Below are 25,248 nucleotides of genomic sequence, written 5' to 3'. Positions count from 1 at the left end.
GGGTGAGTCATTTTAATCGAACCAAGCAAATATTTAAAAAAATATGGAAGATACGGAAAAATATTTCAAACAAAAGTTGTATGGTTCGGAGGGGGATATAAGATGGTGCAATTGGCTTGATCTTGGATAGTCGTTTGAAAGTCACGTAAAGGTCACCTTCAATTTCTTAAATGGAAATTTCCATTTTTTATTGCATATTCTTGTAGTTTACCTCGAATGCTTTCCAAAACACTATAATAAAATATTTTTTCATTAAGTATCTTTTGAGCTAAAAGGCTACAAAATTACAATATGTTGCCATTAGCATTGGTACCTAAGGTATTTGACCGACGGCTAAAACCTTTTGAATGTTGTTTAGGGCCATGACCTTGACAATATTTGTCAAGGTCAAGGCGATTGGCTGTTTCTAATATTTTCATTTCTTCAAATTTTACAGTGAAAACGAAAATAATAATTTAAAATCATGGAGTAACATGTGGAGTCCGATTGATTCTAAAGGATCATATGAAAGTCACAATACTTCGTCGGGACCACAAAGAAGCACACATGTGAAATCCCATTAATAAATTTCTTTAATAATCATAGCTCGTGTTATTCTCTTGCTAGCGTCACTTGTCCGCATTGTTGCTAATCCAACCGCAGGGCGAAGACTTGTGGCGAATTCAATACTTTCAGTGTTTTCACAAGTATTTCTATAAGTTTGTATTAGTTTTTCTATTGTCCTGTAATTATGGTTGATTACCCACCTAACGAAATCGTGGATATGATCAGAATTTTAGGTGAGGCAAGGAATAATTATACGACAGCTGAAAGGATTTATGCCGAAACATTTCCGGATAGACGTCATCCTAATAGGACGGTAATTAAAAGACTATGTGAAAGGACACAACAGGGCACTCTCGAACGAGTACGTCGAAAATCGTTTTCACTATAAAATTTGAAGAAATGAAAATATTAGGAACACCTCTAATCGCCTTGACCTTGACAAATGTTGTCAAGGTCATGGCTCTGAACAACATTCAAAAGGTTTTAGCCGTTGGTCGAACATCTTGGGTACCAATGTTAATGGCAACAATATTGTAACTTTGAAGCATTTTAACTCGAAAGATACTTAATGAAAAATTATTTTATTATAGTGTTTTGGAAAGCTCTCGAGGTATGCTATAAGAATATGTAATAAAAAATGAGAAGTTCCATTTAAAAAAATTCAAAGTGACCTTGTCCTGACCTTGACGACGTCACTTGAGATCAAACCAATGATATCATTTTATGTCCCTCTCAAAATCCCAAAACTTTTATCTGAAACTTTTTTCCCTAAAATGCACTGTTCAAGAGATATTTGAGGTGATCGATTAAAATGGGATACCCTGTATATGGAAGTACAATACTCCTCCTCTTTATCATAAGGAACAGAAGCCCCGTTCCATTCCACGCTGCTAACGTTTCGAAGTGCCGTATAGGCCAATCAGTCACGCTGAAATCCTAAACGGATCGCTTTTCAGATATAGTCAACATGCGTCAGCACGCGTGCGACGCAATCGTATTATTCACTATTTTTTTCATTTTTTTTTTACTAGTCGTAACTTAGATTTCTCCGACGTCGGTTAGATGTCGAATCGACGTCAGCGTTCTCGCTGGGCTATTCTGCCGTGAGCGGCTTAGTAATAAATATATGGGTCTATATTGTAACGTAATTAATAGCATAGAATAATGAAAGTAGGGACGTTTATTTTGATGTAAACTGTTTTGAATTAATTTGTAGACATGTATTTCAATATCATAACATGAAATACTATTTGATACAGGTATCCTTTGACATTGTCACATGTATGTTTTTAATGTATGCAATATCTTTGCAATACAAATTAACATAAAATATTTTAGAGAGAAATATTTTAAAACGAATCAATTATTCAATAAAAAATATTTTCAGAAAGATTTGCTCTGATATGTACATAATTTTTCTTAAAAGTATTTAAGCTGTATATTCTGATATTATTAAAGCTTTTTATTATTAAATTCTGAGATATATTATTAAAGTAAACTATCTCATACAATTATATATAGTGTCAGAAAAGTTCACTTTTAGAGAGGAGACACAATTATTTATATCACTATCAGTATTATGTTATTAATTATCAGTGTTACAAACAAGTAAATTCGGATAATAAACAAATCGTAAATGAAAAAAAACGGTAATAACGTTACAGGTTTCACTTTCTAAACCTGCTGATAACGAACACATTTGAAAACCGTGTGCACTCCGTACTTAGAAAGGAAGTATAGACATAATAAGAATAGACCGAGCATGTCCAATACTTTAGGAAAAAAGGTCAGGTACAAAGACAGAAAAGATTAGATAAAAAAGATGGAAGGTGAAAACTCTCTTTCTCTTTCTGATCGCACGATAAATGAAAGACGGAGATGTAGTCTCCGTCAGAGTTGGGCATGCATTGCACATATCAGCCAGTTTTTTACTTGCTTCAGTTCGTCCTATTTTCCCTTACCTCATCGTCCCACGCGCAAAGAGTCTCAAGTAATTTGTAGGCTGCGCACAGAGCGATGAGGCAAGGGTGAATAGCGCGAACCGGAGTAACGAATAATGTGTTACCGTTACTCGTTACGCATTAATAAAAGTAATTTATTACTCGTTACCTATTGAAAAATAACTTGTTATGGTTACCCTTATACAAACATCAATATTTAAGATGATTGAAAAGAATGGTATCATAAATGATTAAAATATATGGAAAGTCTATGTTACGGCTTCGGCGCATGATAAGTCGTATAAATCAATATAGGAATTCTATCCATTTCAATCTTATTCAATCATTTGTTATCAAATATTTTACGTAGGGTACTTTAAAGTAGTGAATCTTTATAATTTCGTAATTTTGTCATAAAATTGTTAAGATTTTTTTAGGATTTGTTTTGGTTAATTTATGCACGTGTATTCTATATGTGCAAAGAAACGGTACATTTCTCCTAAAAGTTACAAAATTATTCATTATTGTTATCTAAAAAATATAATTGTGTAAATGCGTTACACTGTTATTATCGTTTTTAATAAAAAAATTTAGATCGAAAATCGACCGAAATGTATCACATGTGTCTAACTCTGTTTTACGTGTGTTTACCCGTCGCAAAAAATAAATGGTTTTACCATTAAAAAAAATCATTGAAAGTGAATGGCTTTTTCAATAGTATTTTCAATGGCAAACTGAATAAGTTTTTGCCAATAGTAATATTTTAACACTGAGCGGTTTTACCATTGGTCAGTGATACTTACCAGTGGTACCAAATATATAAAATATTATTAACATATGGGCATACACAAATACAGTCACATGCACTCCCATATAACTTAATGCTTGATTATTTTGTTAAAATAATAAAAAATAATAATAAATACATCATATTTTGCAGCTTGTATGTGTTTCTGCGTCCGGTTTCGAACTCGAACTGCGTCGGTCATTCAGCCCATTTCCTAATCTTTGTCTTAGTTTTCGTTGCTATTGCTCAATCATAGTGATCAGACAACTAATAATGATTCAAATGGCTCTGATGAAATCTTCATAACTTGTGCTTATATATTAGGTGGTAAACTTAGTTCCTGCGGCTCACAGTTAGATGACGTTAGTTGTAGGTGTAATTTATTTTGACATCTGAAACTGGCTGCATTTTAGAGGTTAGACATTTGTCAATAAAATTCAGTGCGAAGAGATTCATTTAAGCGAGCAGTGCTATTTTTTCTTTTGATTAAATATGGAACGTGATAAGTTGTTTTTTCGACATGTGCTGCTTCATTACTTTGACTTGAAAAAAACTGCAGCTGCAGCTCATAAATTGCTTTTCGAAGCTTATGGCAATTATGCTCCATCGGAAAGAACATGCCAAGTATGGTTTCAGCGATTTAAGAGTGGTGATTTTGATGTCAATGATAAAGAACGCTCAGGCCAACCGAAAAAGTTTGAAGACACCGATTTGCAGGCATTATTGGACGAAAACTCTACTCAAACGCTCCAAGAATTGTCTGCAGCATTAAATGTTACTCCGATGGCTGTTTCCAAACGTCTACATGCAATGGGAAAAATTCAAAAGGAGGGAAAATGGGTACCACACGAATTAACCGCAAATGCCATTGCGAATCGCTTAAACATCTCTATTTCTCTGCTCGCCAGGCAGAAAAAGAAGAGTTTTTTGTGGCGCATAGTGACTGGCGATGAAAAATGGATATACTTCGATAATCCTAAACGAAGAAAATCATGGGTAGACCCTGGCCAACCATCGACATCCACACCAAAGAGAAATATTCATGGCCACAAAGCAATGCTTTGCATTTGGTGGGATATGCACGGCGTCGTTTATTATGAGCTACTCAGACCGAACGAAAGTATCACGGGGGATCGATATCAATCACAATTAAACCGTCTGAATGAAGCATTGTTGGAAAAAAGGCCAGCAGTAGCCAGCAATCGACGTAAAATCATGCTTTTGCACGACAACTCTCGACTACACGTTGCCAAAGCCGTCAAAGAAACACTGATACAGCTCGAGTGGGAAGTTCTCCCGCACCCAGCGTATTCACCAGACTTAGCTCCTTCGGACTATTACTTGTTCCGGTCGATGCAGCACGGCTTGGTGGATACACACTTCAGAAATTACGAGGATGTGCGAAAATGGATCGACGAATGGATTGCATCAAAAGACCAATCGTTCTATCGTCGCGGAATCTACGCGTTGCCCGAAAGATGGGAAAAATGTATAGCTAGCGAGGGAAAATACTTCGATTAATGTATTTTTTGCTTTTGATGTCGAAATAAATGAGTTTTTTAAACAAAAAAACCGCAGGAACTAAGTTTACCATTTAATAATATATCTTTATGTGCTTATAAAACATTGTAATAATATATTTACTACAGATATTGGAAACGAAAACAGTTAATATGCAATGGATATTAATATAATGTATATTGGCGAAATAGTGATGCGATTATTGCTCTTATATTTTTAATTTAACATTATTGTGCATTTGAGAGTAAACGATAAGTTAATTTGAAAAATACATGCAATAATTTATGTATATATACAGGGTGTCTCAGAGTACTCTTATTACACTTTGTGAGAACGTAGAATAGATTGAGTTAATTTTGGTGTCAATTTGGCGTCAAATTGTGTACGCTGTGACCGTTATTCCTCGCGAGATTACGCGAGGAGGACGGACAAAATTTCGTTCCCGCGACACGGTGACGGCCGATCTCACCGTCTGCTCACTCGATCGCTGTGGTAGAGTGACGTGATTCTTTACGAATCTTTGTCTATTACACACGTGAGAAGAAGGTTGAGTAACGACTCTTATTCAAAATTCTCACTCAAATTCAAACAGTTAACAATAACATTTATTACGGTCGACGTAGCAATGGCAAAATATTATACCACTGATCGAATGGTATTCTTATTAATAAGCATCCAGTAGTATAACTAATATACTATTAATTGAATGATATTCCTATTGGAATACATTTAATAGTAAAATATTTTACCACTAACCGAAGGATTTTCCTACTAACCGAAGGATTTTCCTTCAAGTAGTAAAATCATTCGTTAATGACAACGCCATTGGGTCCATATGATTTTATCATTAATTTAAATGATTTTACCACTATTCTCAATGGTAATACCATTAACACTTTTCGCGACGGGATAGCTCGCACATTACGCGCGACTCTGTTTACTTGACGGTAGAGTGCGACGTGAACGGAACATGAAGCCAAATAACGTAAAACTTGACGTTTAACGTGTTAATAAGTTGTATACTTTCGAGAGTCTGTGTCTTATATAGAAGTTATGTTTATTGCGCTGATACTCACTACCGTTCCAAAACAATTACTTATAAGCCTTGCGTTGTGAAGAGTATTGTCAAGGTTTTAGTAGCCGAATTGGTATGGAGTCCCGCCTGGCAAGTAGGATTCGACTCCTGGTTGAGACGATATTTCTCGCAATTATAATTTAGAATCACAGTAATGAGGTATCTCGGGTTAATTAGAAAGGTTAATTATATTAATATTTAGAATTGGGATTGAGGGTTGGTTTGACATGGAAGATTGATTCACCGTATAAAGATTGGAAAACTATTCGGTGCGTGCGTTGACACTATCAAACATTATTACCCTCCCAACATTAGAAATATTCGCTCCAAGATCAGCGTTCGACTCTTATTTACCTATTAATATGTTTAATAAATTATTATAAATTATCATAATATGTTAAAAATGACAAAAGAATTACAATATTTGAAAATATTCTACTTGTATATGTCTTTGTACAGTTATTTTACTCTTTGTTGTAGTAACATAATTGGATTCCTAATAGTCTGTTACGATGTAAAGATATATTACTTAGTTTATTATGAAAAGAGAAAAAATCAATTTCCAGATAGCACATATTTCCAAGGAGAACGTCCTAAAGATGTGTAGCCTTTAAATTAAATTGTACGTCTCTATGTCCTAAAGATGTTCCTAGAACATTTCGAAGATATTGTTTGGAAATTTGTGTTGCCTGGGTATCTATGGTTCGTAACTTATTCTCTATATTGACTCATATTAATGACAATTTTTAACTTAAATAAAGGGTGAAAGACAGAAAAAAATCAATGAAACAGAGGAGTACCGGACCGAGTGCATGAAGAAGCGGCAATATTTACGTCAAATGGCAATCCAGCAATTCTACAAAAGTATGCGGATGTTACAAGCTAATGCAAAACGCGAAAAAAACGAGCCCTTTGAAGATTATGCAATTTCATTGTATCGTCAAACTGCACCAGATTTTAAGGACCGAGTAAAAGATTTAGAGCAAAAAATACTCTATCCAGTAAGCTAAATATCAGGAATGAATAGATGTTTGATGATATTTCTTTTATTTATCGATGTCTGGTGTGCGATTTTCACTCATCAACATAGTATCGTTTTTAAAATATATTCAGCATGTTAAACACTTTTTGTAATTAATACAATTATTACTAAAATTATTGGTTGTATATATCATTAACTCATATTAATTAATAAGATATGTTTAATTAACAAAATTCTTGAATTATTACTATAACTTTAATAAGGTTTATAATCTGGTTTATATATTTTTTTAATAACAAAATTTTGATGTGCTGATCTACAGATTTTACGATAAAAAATGATAAGACATTTAAAATAGGCCATCTTAATCAATTCTTTTATTTTTAGCAATGGAAATAAATGCTTTACTTGTTTAGTTTCAATGCCAAACTCGTTTAGTTTTATGAGTGACGTTCGATGATGATATTGTTTTAGTTGTAAGCTGAAGGACTAAGGCTATTTCAAAGTCATATACTTTTTTTAAATGAATTGTTATACCTTTTTATCAATTTTCTAATAGAACGTTTTAAAACGCGTATAATAATGTATAATCCAAGGTCTCTCTCTCTCTCTCTCTCTCTCTCTCTCTCTCTCTCTCTCTCATTTAAGATCAGTTATAAAAAAAAATTATTTAAAATAATAGATCAGATATTCTGGTAATTTATTAACTTTTATAAACAGTCTGTCTCGGACCACTATTCTCAAACTTCGCGAGAGTGTAGAACGAATTGAGATCAAGGATTGAGAATAAGAAAATCCCATATCGTTTTGCGATATTTGTGATAGTTTTCGAGAAATTTAAAAAATTACGTGAAAAAAGAAGGAGCACTCGAGCCGCTGAAGTCGCTCAAGAATTAACGCGTTTCAGTTGGTTAAGAAACGGATAGCGGCGCGCAGCGAAAGGAAAAACAACGTGCCTTATGTGATTATTTGCGAAATTTGCCAGTCGATGTAGCTTGTTTACTTCCAACTTGTACATTATGCGATACCTTAAATAGTGCAATGTTAAGTCATATTTTTTCAAATGAAATAGAATTCATTGTTCAAAATATAACTGATTATATACCGTTTTTTTAGAAGGTTTCCGAAAACTAAATAAAAGAAAGTGAAGAAAGTAATTCTCGAGTAGGAACTGGATTAGCGAGAATTGTAGAAATAGAAGCACAAATAATGGTTAAAATAAATATTGGTGTTATTTTAAATCTCGTGAATAGTATAATTAATTATATAATGGTATAATTAATATATAATTGGTACAATTATATCAATAATACGAATTGCTAATGACAACTAAATAGAGAAAATAAAAATAATGTTACTATGGGGAATTAAACATATAATAAAACACAATAGTTTAAGTTGGAAGAAAGAGTTGGATAGAATGCTGGTAAGGAAACAATTTCCAATATAAAAATTTCCAAATGTGTTTAAGTTATAGTATGACTATTCATAAAAGTTAAGGATTGAGTTTAAATCATTCTGTTGTAGAATTAGGAAATTCTATTTAGCTGTGAACAAATATATATTGTTTTTTCACGAATAACTACGCTAGATAAGCTATAAGCTATATTGATAAATTTTGATCCTTTGTCTATAAAAGGACGACTTAGTCATTAAAGAATATAACAAATTATAAAGACCATACAAACCAGATCTTACTAATATTAATATCTAAATAATGGCTTCGAAAAATACATGATTTAGTTTAGGTTGCACCAAAATATATCTCAGTGTTCAGTATATCGCTAGAAATCCGCGTTAAGGCTTTAGTTCTCGCGATTTTATCAGCCACTGTACTTGGTCGGTCTGATCGTCTGCGCTCGATCGTCATAAATTTCTACCGTTCACCGTTGGCACGCTGTAGTCAGTCTAAATGCTGGGTCGCCGAAGCACACATACGTTTTAAGCAGTGATAGAAGAAGGCGTTCAAATTATTTATTCTTAACGCAATTGATCACCAGATTCCGGACCATGACTTTGGGGATGCGAATAAAAGTCACAAGTACAAGATAAAATATAGAAATTTAGACAAATTACATTTTATTGCTTTAATTGCCTGAATATTAAAAAAAAATCATATACTTTACAAGAATTAATAAAATGTAACTTTCCACATTGATGTTCTCATTAACATGAAATAACGTTGAAAAAGTATATATCCCCAAAAAACTTACCGTTTTTACAAAACAGTAAAAAATACGTTGAGTATTAAAAAAGAACCTATGATTCAGTAAAAATGTAAAAATACAAAAATAGATTCAGCAAAAATGTATCTTTAAAAAAATATTTAGAAAAATTGTATTCAGCAAAAATATATCTTCAAAATAATATTTAGAAAAATTTTGTTAAAAAAAGATATGAAATCTATATAAATTGTTGAGTATTTGATCTCACACTATATGAAAATTAAAAAAAAATAAATATTAAAATTATCGTTCCAAGGCTAACAATAGCGGCATACTTTGTCGTACTTCGTAATCGTTATTCGGTTGACGCCGCCATAATAATAAAATATGGCAATCCTATTTCTGACTTATTTCTGGTAAACTTTGTTTTAAATGTGTGATGTATTTTCTATAATCTCATATACTTATTATGCCAACTTTCTTTGTATATAAGAAATAATAATTATATATAAGAAATATAAGATTTTTTAATTTATTTCATGCAAAAATGTGTGAAATTATTTCACATTTGTTATAATTTTTATATATAATTTGTTATAATCATAACAAAAAGACCTTACAATGGTAAAAATTACTCTAAATATATAAAGGCGCGTGAAGTTTAATAAAAATCTATCATATTCTAACGATTTAATACTATTCCAAGAGAGAACGATATCATTTCTTTTAGATTCGATACATCGAAACGATACATTAGGATAGAAAACAACTAAATTCTCTGTAAATTCGTTCAGTTTCTATTATTTTTTTCTTGCTCTTTCTATTTTTGTTTTAATCACTGAAACTTATTTGTTTTAACCCTTAGCTGTCCCTCCGGGGTCAAATTGACCCCAGCGATCTTTAAATTTCTGTAAATATGCCCAAAATTTAAAAATGGTCTATGTGACGCCATCTGTTGTCAGTTGGAGGTCCTAACTGTCGATTAAAACGATGAGTATAATTTTAGTTGCCTTAGTCTACTGTAGGCAAGCGCGCAAAGTCGACGTTAAAATTTGTGGGGTCACTGTGACCCCGTGGGACAGGTGTGTTAATTTTTTGTGTGTGCGCTCCGATTTTTTAAAAGTGTTTTTGGGTACTAAAATTTGAAAAAAAATGTAAGTAAACATTTCTGAGATTACGAATTTTTTGGTGTGTAATTTAAAATAAAGTAACATCTGTCCAAGAGTGCCTTTCTCGATTAAAAATGTTTCTTGTCAAGCCCTGTCTTTAAGAAAGGTATTGCATGGTTTCACTTCGCAAGTCTTTGAAAGCTGGTATAGCAATGATACTTGGGATCGATGAATTGCGACAAGAAGCATCTGAAGATCAAAATTTACCTTCTCGTAAGCGCTGTGATCTGTGTCCCAGACATAAAGATACTAAAACGACAATACAATGCTTATCGTGCTATCGTCCAATGTGTAATAATCATCGCATGTATCTTTGCATTGATTGTGGGGGTAGGCAGGAGTAAAATAGTTCGCAAATTTGTAATTTAAATTTTTCTTTTACTTTTTTATAATAAAATAAACATTCTGTAATTTTTTAAGTGTTTTTATGCCGAAATAAATTCATTTTTTTATTAAAATTCAATGGTTTTCGTTATACCTAAAAAACACAATTTTCTCAGCATTCAAACCTTAAAATAAATACACTTTTTGAATAGCTCCAAAAAAAAAAAATTATTTCACGTTTAAACAACATATCCCCCGAGTATGGAACCATTTTTTTTTTTTTTCGATTAAAATTGAGTCAGCTATGAGTATTTGACTGAAAAAAGTCATTTTTTAACTTTTTTTTTTCAAGATTTTTTTTTTATATTAAAATTTTTGTTTTTGCCTACAAAACCAATTAGCATTTGTTCTCCAATATCTAAGACATTAACAAGTATTTTTTTTATATAAATATCATCATTACTTTCAAAGCTACGACAATATTTTTGACGTGGGGTCAGATAGACCCCATGGGACAGTTCTGTTTTTCCCGGAAGGTGGGACAGCTAAAGGTTAATATAAATTATATGTATTATTATATTTCAATGTAAGCTATTTTTGCTGTTTCATAAAGTAATATTCTAAATCGCGAGCAAGTCACAGTTATCAATGCAAGCTGACACGGTGCAGCAAGATGTAGAAGCAGCGATATAAGTACGCGCAGCGGCACTTGTCCTGTCCTCTCGCCGCGCGCCTCCATTTGTTTTTAGACCAACTAAACCGCGTGGCTTTGATGGCTCGAGTACTCTTTCTTTTTTCACTCGATTTTTTAAAAGTAAGATCTCGAAAACTATTGCGAATGTCGCAAAATGATACAGGACTTTCTTATTTACTTCAATCCTTTCTACGTTCTCGCGAAGCTTAAGAATGATAGTCTTAACTCTCAACTTTTCACTCAACTTTTCACTCTGTATACTATGCTATTGCAAATGTTGAAAGTAGTGATACTGAGTATCGATGTCTGCTTTAAAGTGATTTGTTATGGAAAATATTTTTAAATAAATTTTTAACTGAAATAAATTATAACGATAATGATAATATAGTTTATCGATTATTATATATATTACAAAATGTAAATAAACATTTAGTTACGTTATATGTTTACTATTTATCTATATTTATAAATAATATTAGTTAAAGAATATTACGATAGTCATGATTCTTACCATAAATTTATTTTAGTATAAAATTATTTCAAAGCGTATTTTCGGTAGTGAATTGCTTGAAAGCAATTCCCCTCTCTCTCTCTCTCTCTCTCTCTCTCTCTTTCTTTCTCTCTCTCTTTTGATATAAAAATTACCATTTTAACCATTTATAAAATAGTAGTATGTATTACACAGGACAATACTATAAAAGGGCCAAAATTTATTCCTAAGGGATATATATGAAATCGGTCAATCTTTATATTTTTAGACCTGTTAAACTCGAATATAAAAGTTAAAGTATATAGTCTAAATATCAGGGAACTTTATAAAAATGCAGTTTTTCTATAGAAAAGCCTCGTTTTTCAGGAAATACTTTTTAGTAAACAATTGACAATTGTAAATAAAAGAAATCATTTTTTATTGATTTTTTAATTAATATTTTTTAATTTATGATCCTTGATTACCACTTATTCTCGCATTTCTATGATTCGTAATATAGGGGAAATAATGTATAATCGAGAGTAGCGTTCATGTACGGAGCTAGCGGCTAGCTAATGATATGCTGATATCGTTATTGGTAATATAACACAACAATAATTATAAAAAAGTAATTTTTCATTATAAGAAAAGTAATTTTTGAATTTTTTGGGGGTCTGTGACAGCAAAAGAGGAGCAGGTAGTAAGAACTGTGAATATATGTTAAGTGATAAAGAATGGGTGAGGACCAAGTGCACACAGACCCAATTGCACACCACCAATCTGTGCTTTACTTTATCTAGTGAATTACTAATTCATTAGCAGTTGGGTGTGCAATTGGGTCCGTATGCATTTGGGACAGTCCTTAAAGAATTAAAAATTCTCAAAATGTGTTAAATTCTGTTAAATTCTCAAAAATATCAATAAAAAAATCAGTAAAAATTGATAAAAAATGAGTTCATTTATTCACAATTGTGAATTTTATTAAAAAGTTTATTAGAGAGTGTTTGCTAAGAAACGAATTTTTTATAAAACGACTTTCTGTAAAAACCATATTTTTACAAAATTTCTCAGAATTTAGAAAATTTTAAGCTTTATATTCGAGTTTATCAAGCCCAAAAATATAAAGATAGCCCGATTTTATATATTTTCCTTACAGGCAAATTTTGACTTTTTACAGCGTGTGTGTGTACCATATGCACGTGTGTGTATGTGCGTGTGTATGTGCGTGTGTGTGTGCATGTGTGTGTGTGTTGTTCTTTATTTAATTATCAAAGTGTGTGTGTGTGTCTGATTTATTCTTTAATAAATTTTTTTAATCGATCTTTAAATATATGTTATCACATATACATTTCAAAATGCTCTCTTAGAAAATAGTATAATATAAAAGTATAATAAAAAGTGTAACATATATTTCATAAAAATAATCGGGTAATTACGCAGTTTAGGGGACCTACTTCCTTGACCTTGATATATATTATCAAGGGCACTCTTCTGAGTGACATTCAAGAAGTTTTAACCGTCGTTCGTTGTTCCTTAAAAAGTTATTAACAAAAAAATTGCATAAAATAGATGTAATTTTTGGACAACATATATACAAAAACATCGAATTTGTAAGCTAAGAAGATACCTGCTACTAGCCTGAGTAACATTCAAAAGGTTTTAACTGGCGCTCATTGTTTGTTAAAAAGTTATTCACAATAAAAGTACATTAATATCAACACAGAATATATTAAGTATAATATGTAAACGATAAGTGTAATTCTTTTTAAATATTTAGTTCTCATAGAGACACTCATCCACGCGTGTGTATGCATGCCTACGTGCGTGCATGCATGTGTGTGTGCGAAAAATATTTCTGTCACCAATTCATCAATAAAGTATTTATTCATATATTTCATGTATTTTTCCTTTCCAAAAGCAAGGAATCGTGTGTTACATTGAGAAATTCATACAAATGCATGTTGAAAATTTGGAAGCCGTGTGTTACGTTCAGTTATATACGCACACACACACTGCTTGTCTGTACGCGCGCTCGCCCGCTCGCCCAGACGGGCTCGCGGTGTGTGCGTATATAGGTGCAGTGTTCCTATGTTCCTACACTATGCTATAGATGAATGGATGGACATATACATGTAATATCGAAAAATTACATTCTATTTATAAAACATGAATTATAATAGGAACACATCGCGAGTCCGCCCGGGCGAGCGCGCGGACGGTCAAACAGCGTGTGTATGTAATTTTTGGACACCGTATATACAAAAACAACGAATTTGTACGCTAGGACACACACACGCGCGCGCGCGCGCACACACACACATACACATATACACACACTGCTCGCCTACGCGCGCTTGCCCGCCCGCCCGGGCATGCCCGCGGTAGGTGCGTGTGTTCTTATTATATTTGAAGTTTTATAAGTAGAATGATATTTCTCCCATAAATTAATTTATGCAGTGTCGCAAAAATTACATGGATGATTGTTAAATTATCTAAATTTAATAGGAACACACGCACACACCGCGAGCCCGCTCGGGCGAGCGGGCGAGCGTGCGTGCAGGCGAGCAGTGTGTGTATGTGTGTGTGTGTGTAAGTACCTTAGCGTACAAATTCGATGTTTTTGTATATACGATGTACAAAAATTTCATTCATTTTATGCAACTTCTTTTGTTAATAACTTTTTAACGAACAACGAGCGATAGCTAAAACCTGCAGAAGGTCACTCAGGGGGGTGACCTTTACAACATATGTTAAGGTCAAGATCATCGAAGGTGGATCCCCTAAACTGTATAATTACCAAAAATATTTGTAATTTTACAATATCTTCGGCTTTCCAATTTACCAAAATCAAAATTATAATCGAATGTTGCGTATAAAACTAAATAAGTTTCGTTAGAGAGAGAGAGAGAAGCATTTATTTCTATCACTTTGAAAAATAAAAGAGTTGTTAAGATGGTCTGTTTAAGATATACTTTATCATGTATATCTGCAGTTGCCAATGATTATAATAAATGTAGAAAATAATATATTTTATTATTTACAGATCTGTGTAAGATAGTTATGAGCAAAGCCTTTTTAATCTTTTGTGTATCAGTCTGTTAGATTTCTGAGTTATTTCGTCAAATATATTTGCCGATAAATTGACCATAAATAACACAGACTGACAAAAAATTTTACCAAGTAACTTCAATTAGAGTACATGTTTTTTTATAGATTTCCCCTTACAAAAAATAATACTGCTCGTCAAATTAATCTATCATATTAGGTTTTAAAGTTTGAATTTTATTGAGGAACTAGCGATTTAAAGAAAAAAAATCAACTTTAAACTACAGTTTCATCGTCCAATTTCTTATAAGTAACATTATTGCTTGCATACTTGGTGAAAATAAAATGTACTGATTAATATGGAGCTTGATTTCAATGTGATGACAAAGAGGTAAAATAACCGCTTTGATATATTTCATGCACTATATATACGAATAGTTTTTGAGAAAGTATGGTGATAGTAGCTCATTGATAACAGAAATGAGGTAGACATCGCAACTATGCGTAATATCCCATGTAAATGGGATCCCAGGTAAATATGAGATCTAAGATATGTTCTACGCTGAAAGTTTAAACATTTGTATTTAAAAACCAAAACAATAAGAAGAATTAGGCAGCAGTATAATTAGTGTCTAAGCATTTTACCTTAAAGAGCGCAGTCACAAATAGGATTACAACGATTTCTTGAGATATCAAAAACGATAATATCATCTATCGAAAATATCGATTTTTATATTGAAAATTCTCAGCACCTAATTACTTGAACAACAACGGTTCTAGTGAGTTATGAGTTCCACCGAGAGAAATAAAATAGCATAGTTCGAAGTGATTCTTACGTGGACCTTATTGACACCCTTCTTTCGAATGACGATTATCGATGAATAAATAAACGTACATAAGGTTTGTTTTTTTTAGTTTTTATACATACTTTTAGGAATACACTAAGCGGTAGAAGTTAAAAAAATACAATATTAATAATTGAGTGAGATATTGTTAAATTAGAAAAACGTTGTTTTTGCAGTTTTGCCATGATTCCGGAAAAACGAGTTGGAATTTTTTAATGCTCCAGGTGTCATTTTGTAGATAAGATTTCCCTTTATAGATTGAATCGAAATGGAACTAAAAATTTCAAAAATTAAAGAAATAGTGAATAAAAAATAAAAAATGTCTAAAAATTCCAGTTATTTATTGTTAAAACGGTATTAAAAAATTAATTTTTATATACAAACTTTGATTCAACCTATGCAGTATGTCTTTATCTTTAATTAAAAAAAAAATCAAGTCGATATCTTTAACAATCGTTCTTGAGTAATCGTGGCAAAACGAGCGGAAAATGCTATTTTGAAAAAAAATTTTTTTAAACATCCTTTATCGGATGTCTTGTACAATCTTAACAATTATTAATTTATTACAATTTTTAAATAGTGCTTAGCAAAGAAGCAATAAACATATGTGGGTTTACTACACCATTGTATAGCTCCCAAGTTATTTAGTATTCATTTTTACATTGTTAGTAATAGTTAATTAATTTAATTATACAATTCAAATTAAATCATGAGGTTTAACCCTTTGAGGGACAGTGATATGCATACGTACCACCTTTTTGTTCTCAGTTTTTTCCATATTTCTGATCTATTTTGCAGTTAGTATCCACATATGAGTATTTTTTAAACTCCTAGGGATTCAAGTTACGTAACTTTCATGAAAAATTTTAAATTTTAAATTTATTTATTTTCAATGTTATTAATGAACAATGAATGTAAAAAAACTCGATTTTTTCAGAATAAACTCGGCTATTCTTAAACGCGAAGTTCTAGAGCTCTGAAAATTTTTATACATGTATTATATATCTAATACTATAATATATATTTTTTTTACCATTTTCTGTACGCTAATTTTTCCGCAAAAAAATTTTTAAATTTCTGAAAATTGAACTTTTTCAAAATAAGTCTATTTATTATTTATTATTCGCATAAATATGTATTGTTTATCTCACAAGTAAAACAGCTAAGTTGTGTGTGTGTGTGTATGTATGTGTTCCGTACGGAACGTGTATGACGGGTGGCCGAGCCCCAGGAATTTTTATGATCCTTCAGTTATATCACAAGTCAATAGGAGACAAAAAGACGGTTCTCTAAAAGTAGTTACTTGCCCGCAAATGGCCCAAAATTATAACAGCTACATGGGATGTGTCGACAAAGCTAACATGCTAAAATCGTTATACGAAATTAGTCGAAAAAGTAAAAAGCGGTGGCATCGTATTTTCTGGCACTTTGTAGATATAACTTTAGTAAATTCTTTCATTATATACCGACTGCTTTTCCCGAAAAAAACCTTATCACTGAAAAACTTCCGATTATCAGTAGTTGATCATTTAGTAGAGGTTCCGAATCGTCCAAAGAGAGGAATACCATCTGTCAAATCTCCATTGAATAATTAGAAGCCAAAAGTAACTAATGCAATCAGAACTGCACAAATACCTCATATGCCAGGTGTTCAGGAGAGTCGTAGAAGATGCGCCCATTGCAGTACAAAAAATTATCAAAGGCGAACGAAATTTTATTGTAAGACATATAAGATTCCGTTATGCATTGAGGCAGACAATAATTGTTTTGAAAAGTGAAGCAAAGTAGGCTACGCTAAGAGACCTCAAAAAATACAAAAAAATAAAAAATTCTTAAAAAATACAAAAAATAAAAAATTCCTAAAAACACAAAAAATAAAAAATTCCCAAAAAATATAAAAAAAATTAATAAAACATTTGAAAAAAATACCAAAAAATATAAAAAATGGAACTAGTTTCTCCCCACATCCACGTCGTTAGTTCTGGGTCACGCTGAGAAGGAGTAGAACATACATATATTCTCTAAATTATAGTTTTTGTGACTTCAAACAAGACCTATATACTTATTTTCATGCAATTTGAATAAAAAACTTCGAATTTAGCTCGAAATAGCCGCCATATTGGATCTGCTATTTTGAATTTTGTAATTCTGATATCAGAATTGTAATTAGCGACCTCAAAAATTCATAAATGATCTATGATTTTAATGTTTTATTTAGAAGAAAAATATGCCCCTTAAAGGGTTAATGCACTTAAGACGTCTTAGGTCCAGAGCGGTGTTGAATGGTTGGATCGCTTCAACATTGGTATGCTTGAGAAGTTTTCTCTCGTGTTTATTAGCATATTCGCGGGTAACTTCTTCTACTCATTTTACACTCAAGTCATCGTGGATTTCTTTGTTGGTCACGAACCGGTAGGCGTTGGTGATCATGCGAAGGAACTTGTTTTGACTGCGATTTTGAAAAATAAACGACCGACTACTTCTACTATTGACCAACTGACTGTTCTCGTCTCCTTTGTTGTTACTCTTATATTTGTTAGCAATGACGTCCACATGTCTATAGCCTTTGTTCTCGGTATTATTATTTCTATTTTTCGAACCGTTATTACTATTTATCAGTTTGTTTTAAATAAACAATATCTACATTTCTTACACTATATGATCGCGCGCACTCCGCCGGCCGCACGCTGCCTCACATTTTTCGCTCTCCTGAACTTAATTTTGCGAATATCAAGGTTCTTTTTGCGCCAAAATGTTCTTAAAGAATTATACTAAATGATTATGTAAAAATAAAAAAATATATTTTTTGAAGGTTTCAAATCCTTTCAGTTCAATTTTGAAGATTTATAGTCCCCTTAATACTTTACTTTTTTACGCATTTTTTGTAAAATTTCAAAAGGATATTATAAAAGGAGCTCATAACATTGAAATTCGATCGTTTTTAATAATTTCAAACTTTAAAAAAATGTCTGCTTTTGTACGTAATAATAAGAATTTTATTGATCCCCTATGGGATTAAAATTACATTTACAGCCTAGGTTCTATATTTTAACTTTTTTCTTTTTCACTCGCTCCTACCCGTCACACACACACATACACACCCTTTGCTCCCCCTTCCTCCCTCTCCTTTCTACTTCTCTTATTACTAACTTCTTATTACTTCTTATTACTATCTTAAAACTAACTTAATCTAACTTAAACTAGCTTAACTAAAACTATCTTATATAACTAACTTATCTACTAATTTACAATTTTATAATTTTATAAACGTATTTTTTTCAATCGCCCACCTTTCTCCTTCCGTTTCCTTCTTTTTCTCTCGCTCCCTCTCTCTCTCTCTCTCTCTCTTTCTCTTTTTCGTTATCTCTCTTACTCTCCCTCACATCACATTCCAATCAATCTCCTTCTCCTCCTTTCCCCCTCACCCCTTGTCCCTCATTCTCTCCATCTTCTTCATCCACTCCTCTCCCTCCTCTCCCAAAATTTTCTCCACCATCTCTTGCTAACTCCCTACTTTCCCATTATCCCCTCTCCAACATCTTTCCCAAATATGCTCCCACGTCTCTTCTTCTCCTCCACATATTCTACATCTCCTCTTCTCCTCCTCTTCCTAGTACCTTTCCTCTTTCAGCTCATTCCCTAACTTAAACCTAATTACTCTCCTCTGACCATCCTTTTTCCAGATTCGGTATCTCCGCCCCTTTCACCCACCTATATTACCTATTTACTCTAAATATCCTCATCCGTTCCCATCTTTCTTCCTTCTGTTTTTCCCTCTCTCTCTCCAATATTTCCTCATATTTACCCTCTCCCCCCTCCCCCACCCCTCCTTCATACAATCCTCTCTCTCCCTTTTCCACCTTCCCACTACTTTTCCTTTACTCCATTTTTTTTTATTTCTTCCCAGCATCTCCTTCTGTTTTTGTACGTATTGTATCCTTAAAATAAATTTCTTATTATTTGTGACATCATTTTTTTATTCTTTGCTGTAATAAGGAATCAAGGTGTAAATTAAACATTCATCTATTTTTTTGTGGTAAGCGATTTATTATACATTTATCTTTTAAATCGTTGATTTCTTAACATAAAACTCATATTAACTTTAAAACTTAACGTGATGGCGTAATTTGAACAACTATTGTTTTTTGTGGTGAAAATCTATAAGAAATATCTACTCTGTCTCTCATTAAAGTTATTTGATAAGAATTTTTTGTTGTTGACCTGTATAATTAAAAGTTCCATAGATTACCATTTTTCGTATAAATTTACTGATAGATTTCATTAAGATATCATCAATATGACAGAGACCTCTTTTATTTATGTTTAAAAATTTTATTACATAAAGCAATTATTAATTATCACATTAAATTAATATTTACCATGTGCGTATGGAAAAAATCTTTGCAACATGAAGGTATTATTAAATGCATAATACTTCACGTAATATATTATTTTATATATTCATATAGGATGTCCAAAAAAAGACCGGATCCCTTGAATAACTACAAAGGATGACGCTTTTCTCAGAAAAAAATATTAAAGTTCTTAATGTTAAAGTTAAAGTTCTTAATATTAAAGTATTATATAGAAGTATATATAAACAAAATATCAAAGTTCTTGAGTTTGAAGAGAGATACTTTAACGGTGACCTTGATCGTGTTCCAGAGGTCAAATATAGAGATTATTTCAAAGTCATCTTTAAAAATATAAATAAAAATCTTTAAAAATATAAATGAAAATCTCTATTTCTGACATCAGTAATGGGGAGAGAAGGAAATTTTCATTTTCAAATATATGGTTATGTTGTGTGTTAGTGTTCTCTAGACATCATTCTACAATCGAACTAAATTTTCCTGAGATCTTTGATGATTTAGCCTTTTAAAACTACAACATGATGACCTAGTCATTTAAGATTAGGTCTTTAATGATATAGACACCCAAAGCAAAATTTTTGGCAACTTAGCCAATTAAGGCAAAATCGTCATGGTCGAGCCACTTAAGGCAAAGTTATTGGTGATCCAGCCAATCGAAACAAAGTTGTCGTGATCCAGCCACTTAAGGCAAGATCATTGACGACCCAGCCAATCATATAATGTGAAGCGGGAAACTCCCGTAGTCCGGCTTTGCTACAGATTTCTATTCCACTCTTCAGCGAGTCGCCACTTTGAGGAGAATGGGCGATGGAAAAATTGAACAGCACCTACAGACATATTTCGCAAGGTGAGCAATTTTGTCATGACGCGTACAGCGCGATGCGGTACCCGAATCATATAGATGGGAAACCACGGGAAGGCCTGCTCATTGTGTCTCGCTCGGACACACGTCCGATCCTACTGAGGAAGGAGATGGATTTGGAGTTCTAAACGGAAAAGGAGGTTGAGTGTTGATTTTCGCCAAGATTGGTTACATCTCTCTCCATCACAGACATCATATGTTTACTTGTTTGCTTTATACTTCTTTACTTTATACTGGAAATTTTCAGCATTGACCATGCGAGTACGTTCAACATATTTGCTGCATTTGAGCCAATTAGTTTGAGCCCATTGATATGCATGCAACACTGCTGTGTTGTCATTATATAGTTTTGACATTCGAGTTAGTGTCATTGCTAATCCAACTTCAGGTCCCAAGCTTTATCGGGTAGCTATTGGACACCTTGCCCCTCATTGAGGATAAAATTCGTTATTAGGTAATACGGACTTCCACATAAAATATTGACGTTATGACAGTGTTTCGAACGGCCCTAGGATGGGGAGCGGCCGGTTCGTATTGCTAGATGCGGCTCGAGGTCTCCTCGTCGCGTGGAGACCGCGGTCTTCATCGCCGATAGTCCGCTATCCAGCGGCCCGTGAGATGACGTGGGGCGCAAGCGATTCTCGATCTTCCTAGGGAGGCGAGTATACTCGCCTCCGCTTGTCGTGGGTCGCCGACTCGGATTGAGCGAGCTGTTTCAATCGAGGCGGTGGCCCTGCGGTAGTTCACCGCTTCCAAGCGCCTCCGTGCTAGGAGAAATCCCCTTTGTCGAAGAGATAATAATACTGTCGCGTGTGCGACGGAGACTAAGTCCCGTGTCGACTTAGTGGCTCGCGTGGAGGCTGCGCCCTGGCAGCAAGGTAAAGGCGAGTGGAGCTCGCCTGAGGGCTGCCCCTTGGCAGCGGTTAAGTCTTGTGCGGACTTAAAAGCGAGCGTAACTCGCGTGCTGAGTCGCGTACGCGACGCCGTATAAGTCTTAAGTCGACTTATAAGCGAACTTGGTTCGCGTGAGTGCTGCGTCCCTAGCAGCGGAGCAGTAGCGAGCGTGACTCGCGTGAGAGCTACGTTCTTGGCAGCGAAGGAGTTCTCAAAGAGAACGAAGACTCGCGCGGAGTCGTGCGCCCGACAGTAAAGCGTGCTGTCGAACTGATGCACGACGTGCATCTGCAAGACGTGAGATATCGCAAAAGGAAGCGTCCACCGCGGTGGAGGCTTCGAGGTAATCCGGGATGGATGCGCGAACCTTTCTCGTAAACGCCCATCGTATCGAGAAGGTGGAGATCTATGGAGTTACTTAATTATCTTGTACTACAATGCCAACGTGTCCTTAGACACTCTGAAGGCAATAGCCTAAGTGCAAGCCGCACTCAAGAAGGCCGTGGAGAGTTTCACAAAAGAGTACCTCGCTGAGGCAATGACCGTGATGCGCACCGGCAATGAAAGGCCTAGAGCCGTCGTTCGCAGCGTCTTATATAGGCGCCGCACCGAAATTTAACAGCGAGTGACGGCCCCGGCTCGGCTCGCCGCCGCGTAGCGGCGACGGCGCGAAGCAGCGGCGAGCGGTATCCGCTCGCGAGCGGAACGCGCCTGGCGCACGGCCGCCCTCCGTACTCTGTCCGTGTGGATGACAGCGTGCGTACGGAACAGACGGTACGGATTCCCTTTGTTTCGCGCTCCAGCAGGTCGCCTCTACTGCGTCGGGCGTTCTAACATTTTCAGTTGTTTTTATTTCGGAACTACTAAAGTTAGAAGTCTCTCGGAGAAGAAGGCCTTCGGTATTCCTTTCAAAATGCTACGTCCTGCAGACCGCTGACTGCATCGGACGAGCGCTCGACCACCTCCAGCTGTCTCAGACCCGGGGTACTTCGAGGTTGGAAACTTCTCAAAGAGGAGGGCCGGTATTCCTTTTGGAATGCTCTGTTCTCTCGTCGGGCTATCGCATATCCTAAACGATTTAAAAAAAATCTACCTAAAGAGGCAGCTGGGCCACCGTTGCATGTCGCTTTTGGGCAGGTTGTTGTACACACAGTGGTCACCATAATTAGGTTCAACTTTTGCCGTTTTTAATGGGAGCAGAAGCATCGGTAATTTCGTGCTTCATTTAAATCTCAGCCATGCATCAATATGATTTGAGACAATCTTCCATGATCAGATGATATGGAATCCTATATAACTTTATGACATTATGACGGCATGGACTCCTCTTGTGCTATCACGCCCTTGCAGACCTCCGACTGCATCGGGTGCTCGAGCACTTCCAACTGTCTCAGACTTGGGATCCTTCGAGGTTGGAAGTCTCTCAAAGAGGAAGGTCGGCGGTATTTTTTTCGAAATTTTCCGTTCTTTCGTCGGGCTATCGCATATCTCAAACTATTCCCAAGTCTATCCAAAGAGACAATTGGGCCATTACTACGTCTAGTTTTTGAGCAAGCAGTTAAGGACGCAGCGGTAGGTCATCATGATTACGTTCGATTTTTACCGTTTTAAATGGAAGAGAGTGAAAGCATCGGTTAATTTCGTGCTTCATTTAAGTCTCAACCAAGATTTATCAAGATTGCTTATTTCGAGCATTTGTAAGAGCCAATCTACGTCTTCCCTTTACTGCACATATGTACAGGTTATATTCTTTGGTATCTACGTATAATTAATTTTGTTTGGTATACTGTGTATCGTTTCATGAGTTTCCAATTATTGTGTTTCCATTGTTCTATTTCATGAAGTAAATTCTAAATGCGCATTGTATTTTATTTCTAGTTGAAAAATTTTTATTTTTGGGTACGTCCAACACACTAGGTATGCGTACCACTTGGAAGTATGTTTGTCTTTCGACGTGTATTCGTGGTGCAGTGACAAAAAGCCAGCCAATTAAGATAAGGTTATTGTCATCCAGCCACTTAAGGCAAGATCTTTGGCGACAGATCAGAAGTTTCATAGTAAATGTTCAAATTGAGTGCTATTTACCGTTTGACATGGGCAATGCGATGATAAAAGCTAGACACAACATTCCGGATTATATTTCGAATAATTCCAATAGCTTCTTCAACGATGCGATTGTCTTCTTTATTTTAGGTCTAGTTTTGCATACTCTGCTATTAACTCTTTGTGTCACGAGTTTTTCCTTACAATTCACGTAAAACTTGTTATTCGATGGTTTTTGGGACCGCTGATTACGAATCTGAACTCAAAATTTCAAAATGGTTGATCTACTGTAGCACACTAAAATTTATAAATTTTTCCATTTTTCTGAAACTCGTTATCTCGGAGTTCTTCAGACTACTGATCCGTTGTCAAATTTTTAAAATTAACCCTTGTGTGCGCACCCGGGTAACCGGGTGCCCACCACTGCTCATTTTTGCATGTAAGTGGATTAAAAATGAAAATTTCGCTTTGTACGCCCGGATCGTCGTTATTTAACTCATTTTTAAGCAAATGGTGCATTTGGAGATTTTTAAGAATTTTTTTAAGCATAAATAATCTAGTTTAAAGTATACATATGCCGCGGACGCACCCGGTTACCTGGGTACCCACCATAGAAAAATTCAATTTTGAGTGAACTATTAGCTTTTTTTATTAATTTATTTGATTTATGCATGTGAAATGAGTTGCGTAATAAGAAAATACATGAAAATTTATTTAAAAAACAAAAAAAACATTTATTTATTGCATTCTATGCACTTGGCAAAAGTTATCGCATGTTCATCGCAAATAGGCCTATCACATTTGGAGCAGGCCTTTCGTGTTTTCTTTCTCTTCTTAATTGTTTGTTTGTAACAAATATGGCAGGAACCGATAACTTTCTTCCTTCCTGATGCATCTCGTTGAACTGACGGATCTGGATCAGCCTCCACTGGATTTACTGGCCGACCGATTACACTTTCAATAGCGATCTTGGTGCTATAATTTCTCATTATTTGCACGTTATGATATCGATCCTCAATCATTGGCGTTGCAAGTTCTTTGCTCAATTGGCGTAGAAATAACCGTCGCTGGTTGGTTTTTTTTGGCAGCATCTTATTATTTTCATAATAAATGAGATAGGCAGCGAGTGAGGCAACGTCTAATATGTTGAAAAACATAACTACCGGCCATCTCAAAGTGCGACGTTGTGTAGTGTATCTACTAATCATTTGGTCCATCGTGTCGACGCCAGCTTTATATTTATTGTAATATGTGATAATATGGGGCTTCTTCTTAGCATCATCGTTCACAGCCATGTCGGAATGCATCGTTGATATTAGAATAACTGCTTTATTCTTCTTCGGTACGTAGGAGCACAGCGTTACTTTTTCGTGGAATCCAAACATAGTAGAGTATAGTTCTCTCGATTTATTCGGAGCCATCACACTTGGAATGTAAGGTTTATTTTTCTTCAAAGTGCCAACTAAAGTTAACTTCCATGAAAGTAAATGTTTGGCAACTGGTAAGGTTGTAAA

The 25,248-nt window shown here is 34.4% G+C and overlaps 1 protein-coding gene across 7 annotated transcripts in view; it reads left to right on the top strand.

Moving 5' to 3' along the window:
* LOC116843356 (F-actin-monooxygenase Mical) overlaps positions 1-25,248 on the top strand; it is an 874,436-nt gene that overhangs the window by 263,993 nt on the left and 585,195 nt on the right. For 6 of the 7 annotated variants that reach the window (XM_032813731.1, XM_032813730.1, XM_032813727.1 and 3 more), the window contains one exon: positions 6,631-6,870. The exons of the other annotated variant lie outside the window; for it this stretch is intronic. In XM_032813731.1, the coding sequence (XP_032669622.1) occupies positions 6,631-6,870 (240 nt within the window). The remainder of the gene's footprint in view (positions 1-6,630; positions 6,871-25,248) is intronic. 7 annotated transcript variants of the gene reach the window in all.

This window comes from Odontomachus brunneus, unplaced genomic scaffold (assembly GCF_010583005.1).
Source record: "Odontomachus brunneus isolate Ranch 3 - 2012 unplaced genomic scaffold, Obru_v1 Obru_scaffold_032, whole genome shotgun sequence".
In the NCBI taxonomy this organism is placed as follows: domain Eukaryota; kingdom Metazoa; phylum Arthropoda; class Insecta; order Hymenoptera; family Formicidae; genus Odontomachus; species Odontomachus brunneus.
The sequence above is the reverse complement of the archived record's forward strand: the minus strand, read 5'-3'. Positions and strand labels throughout refer to the sequence as shown.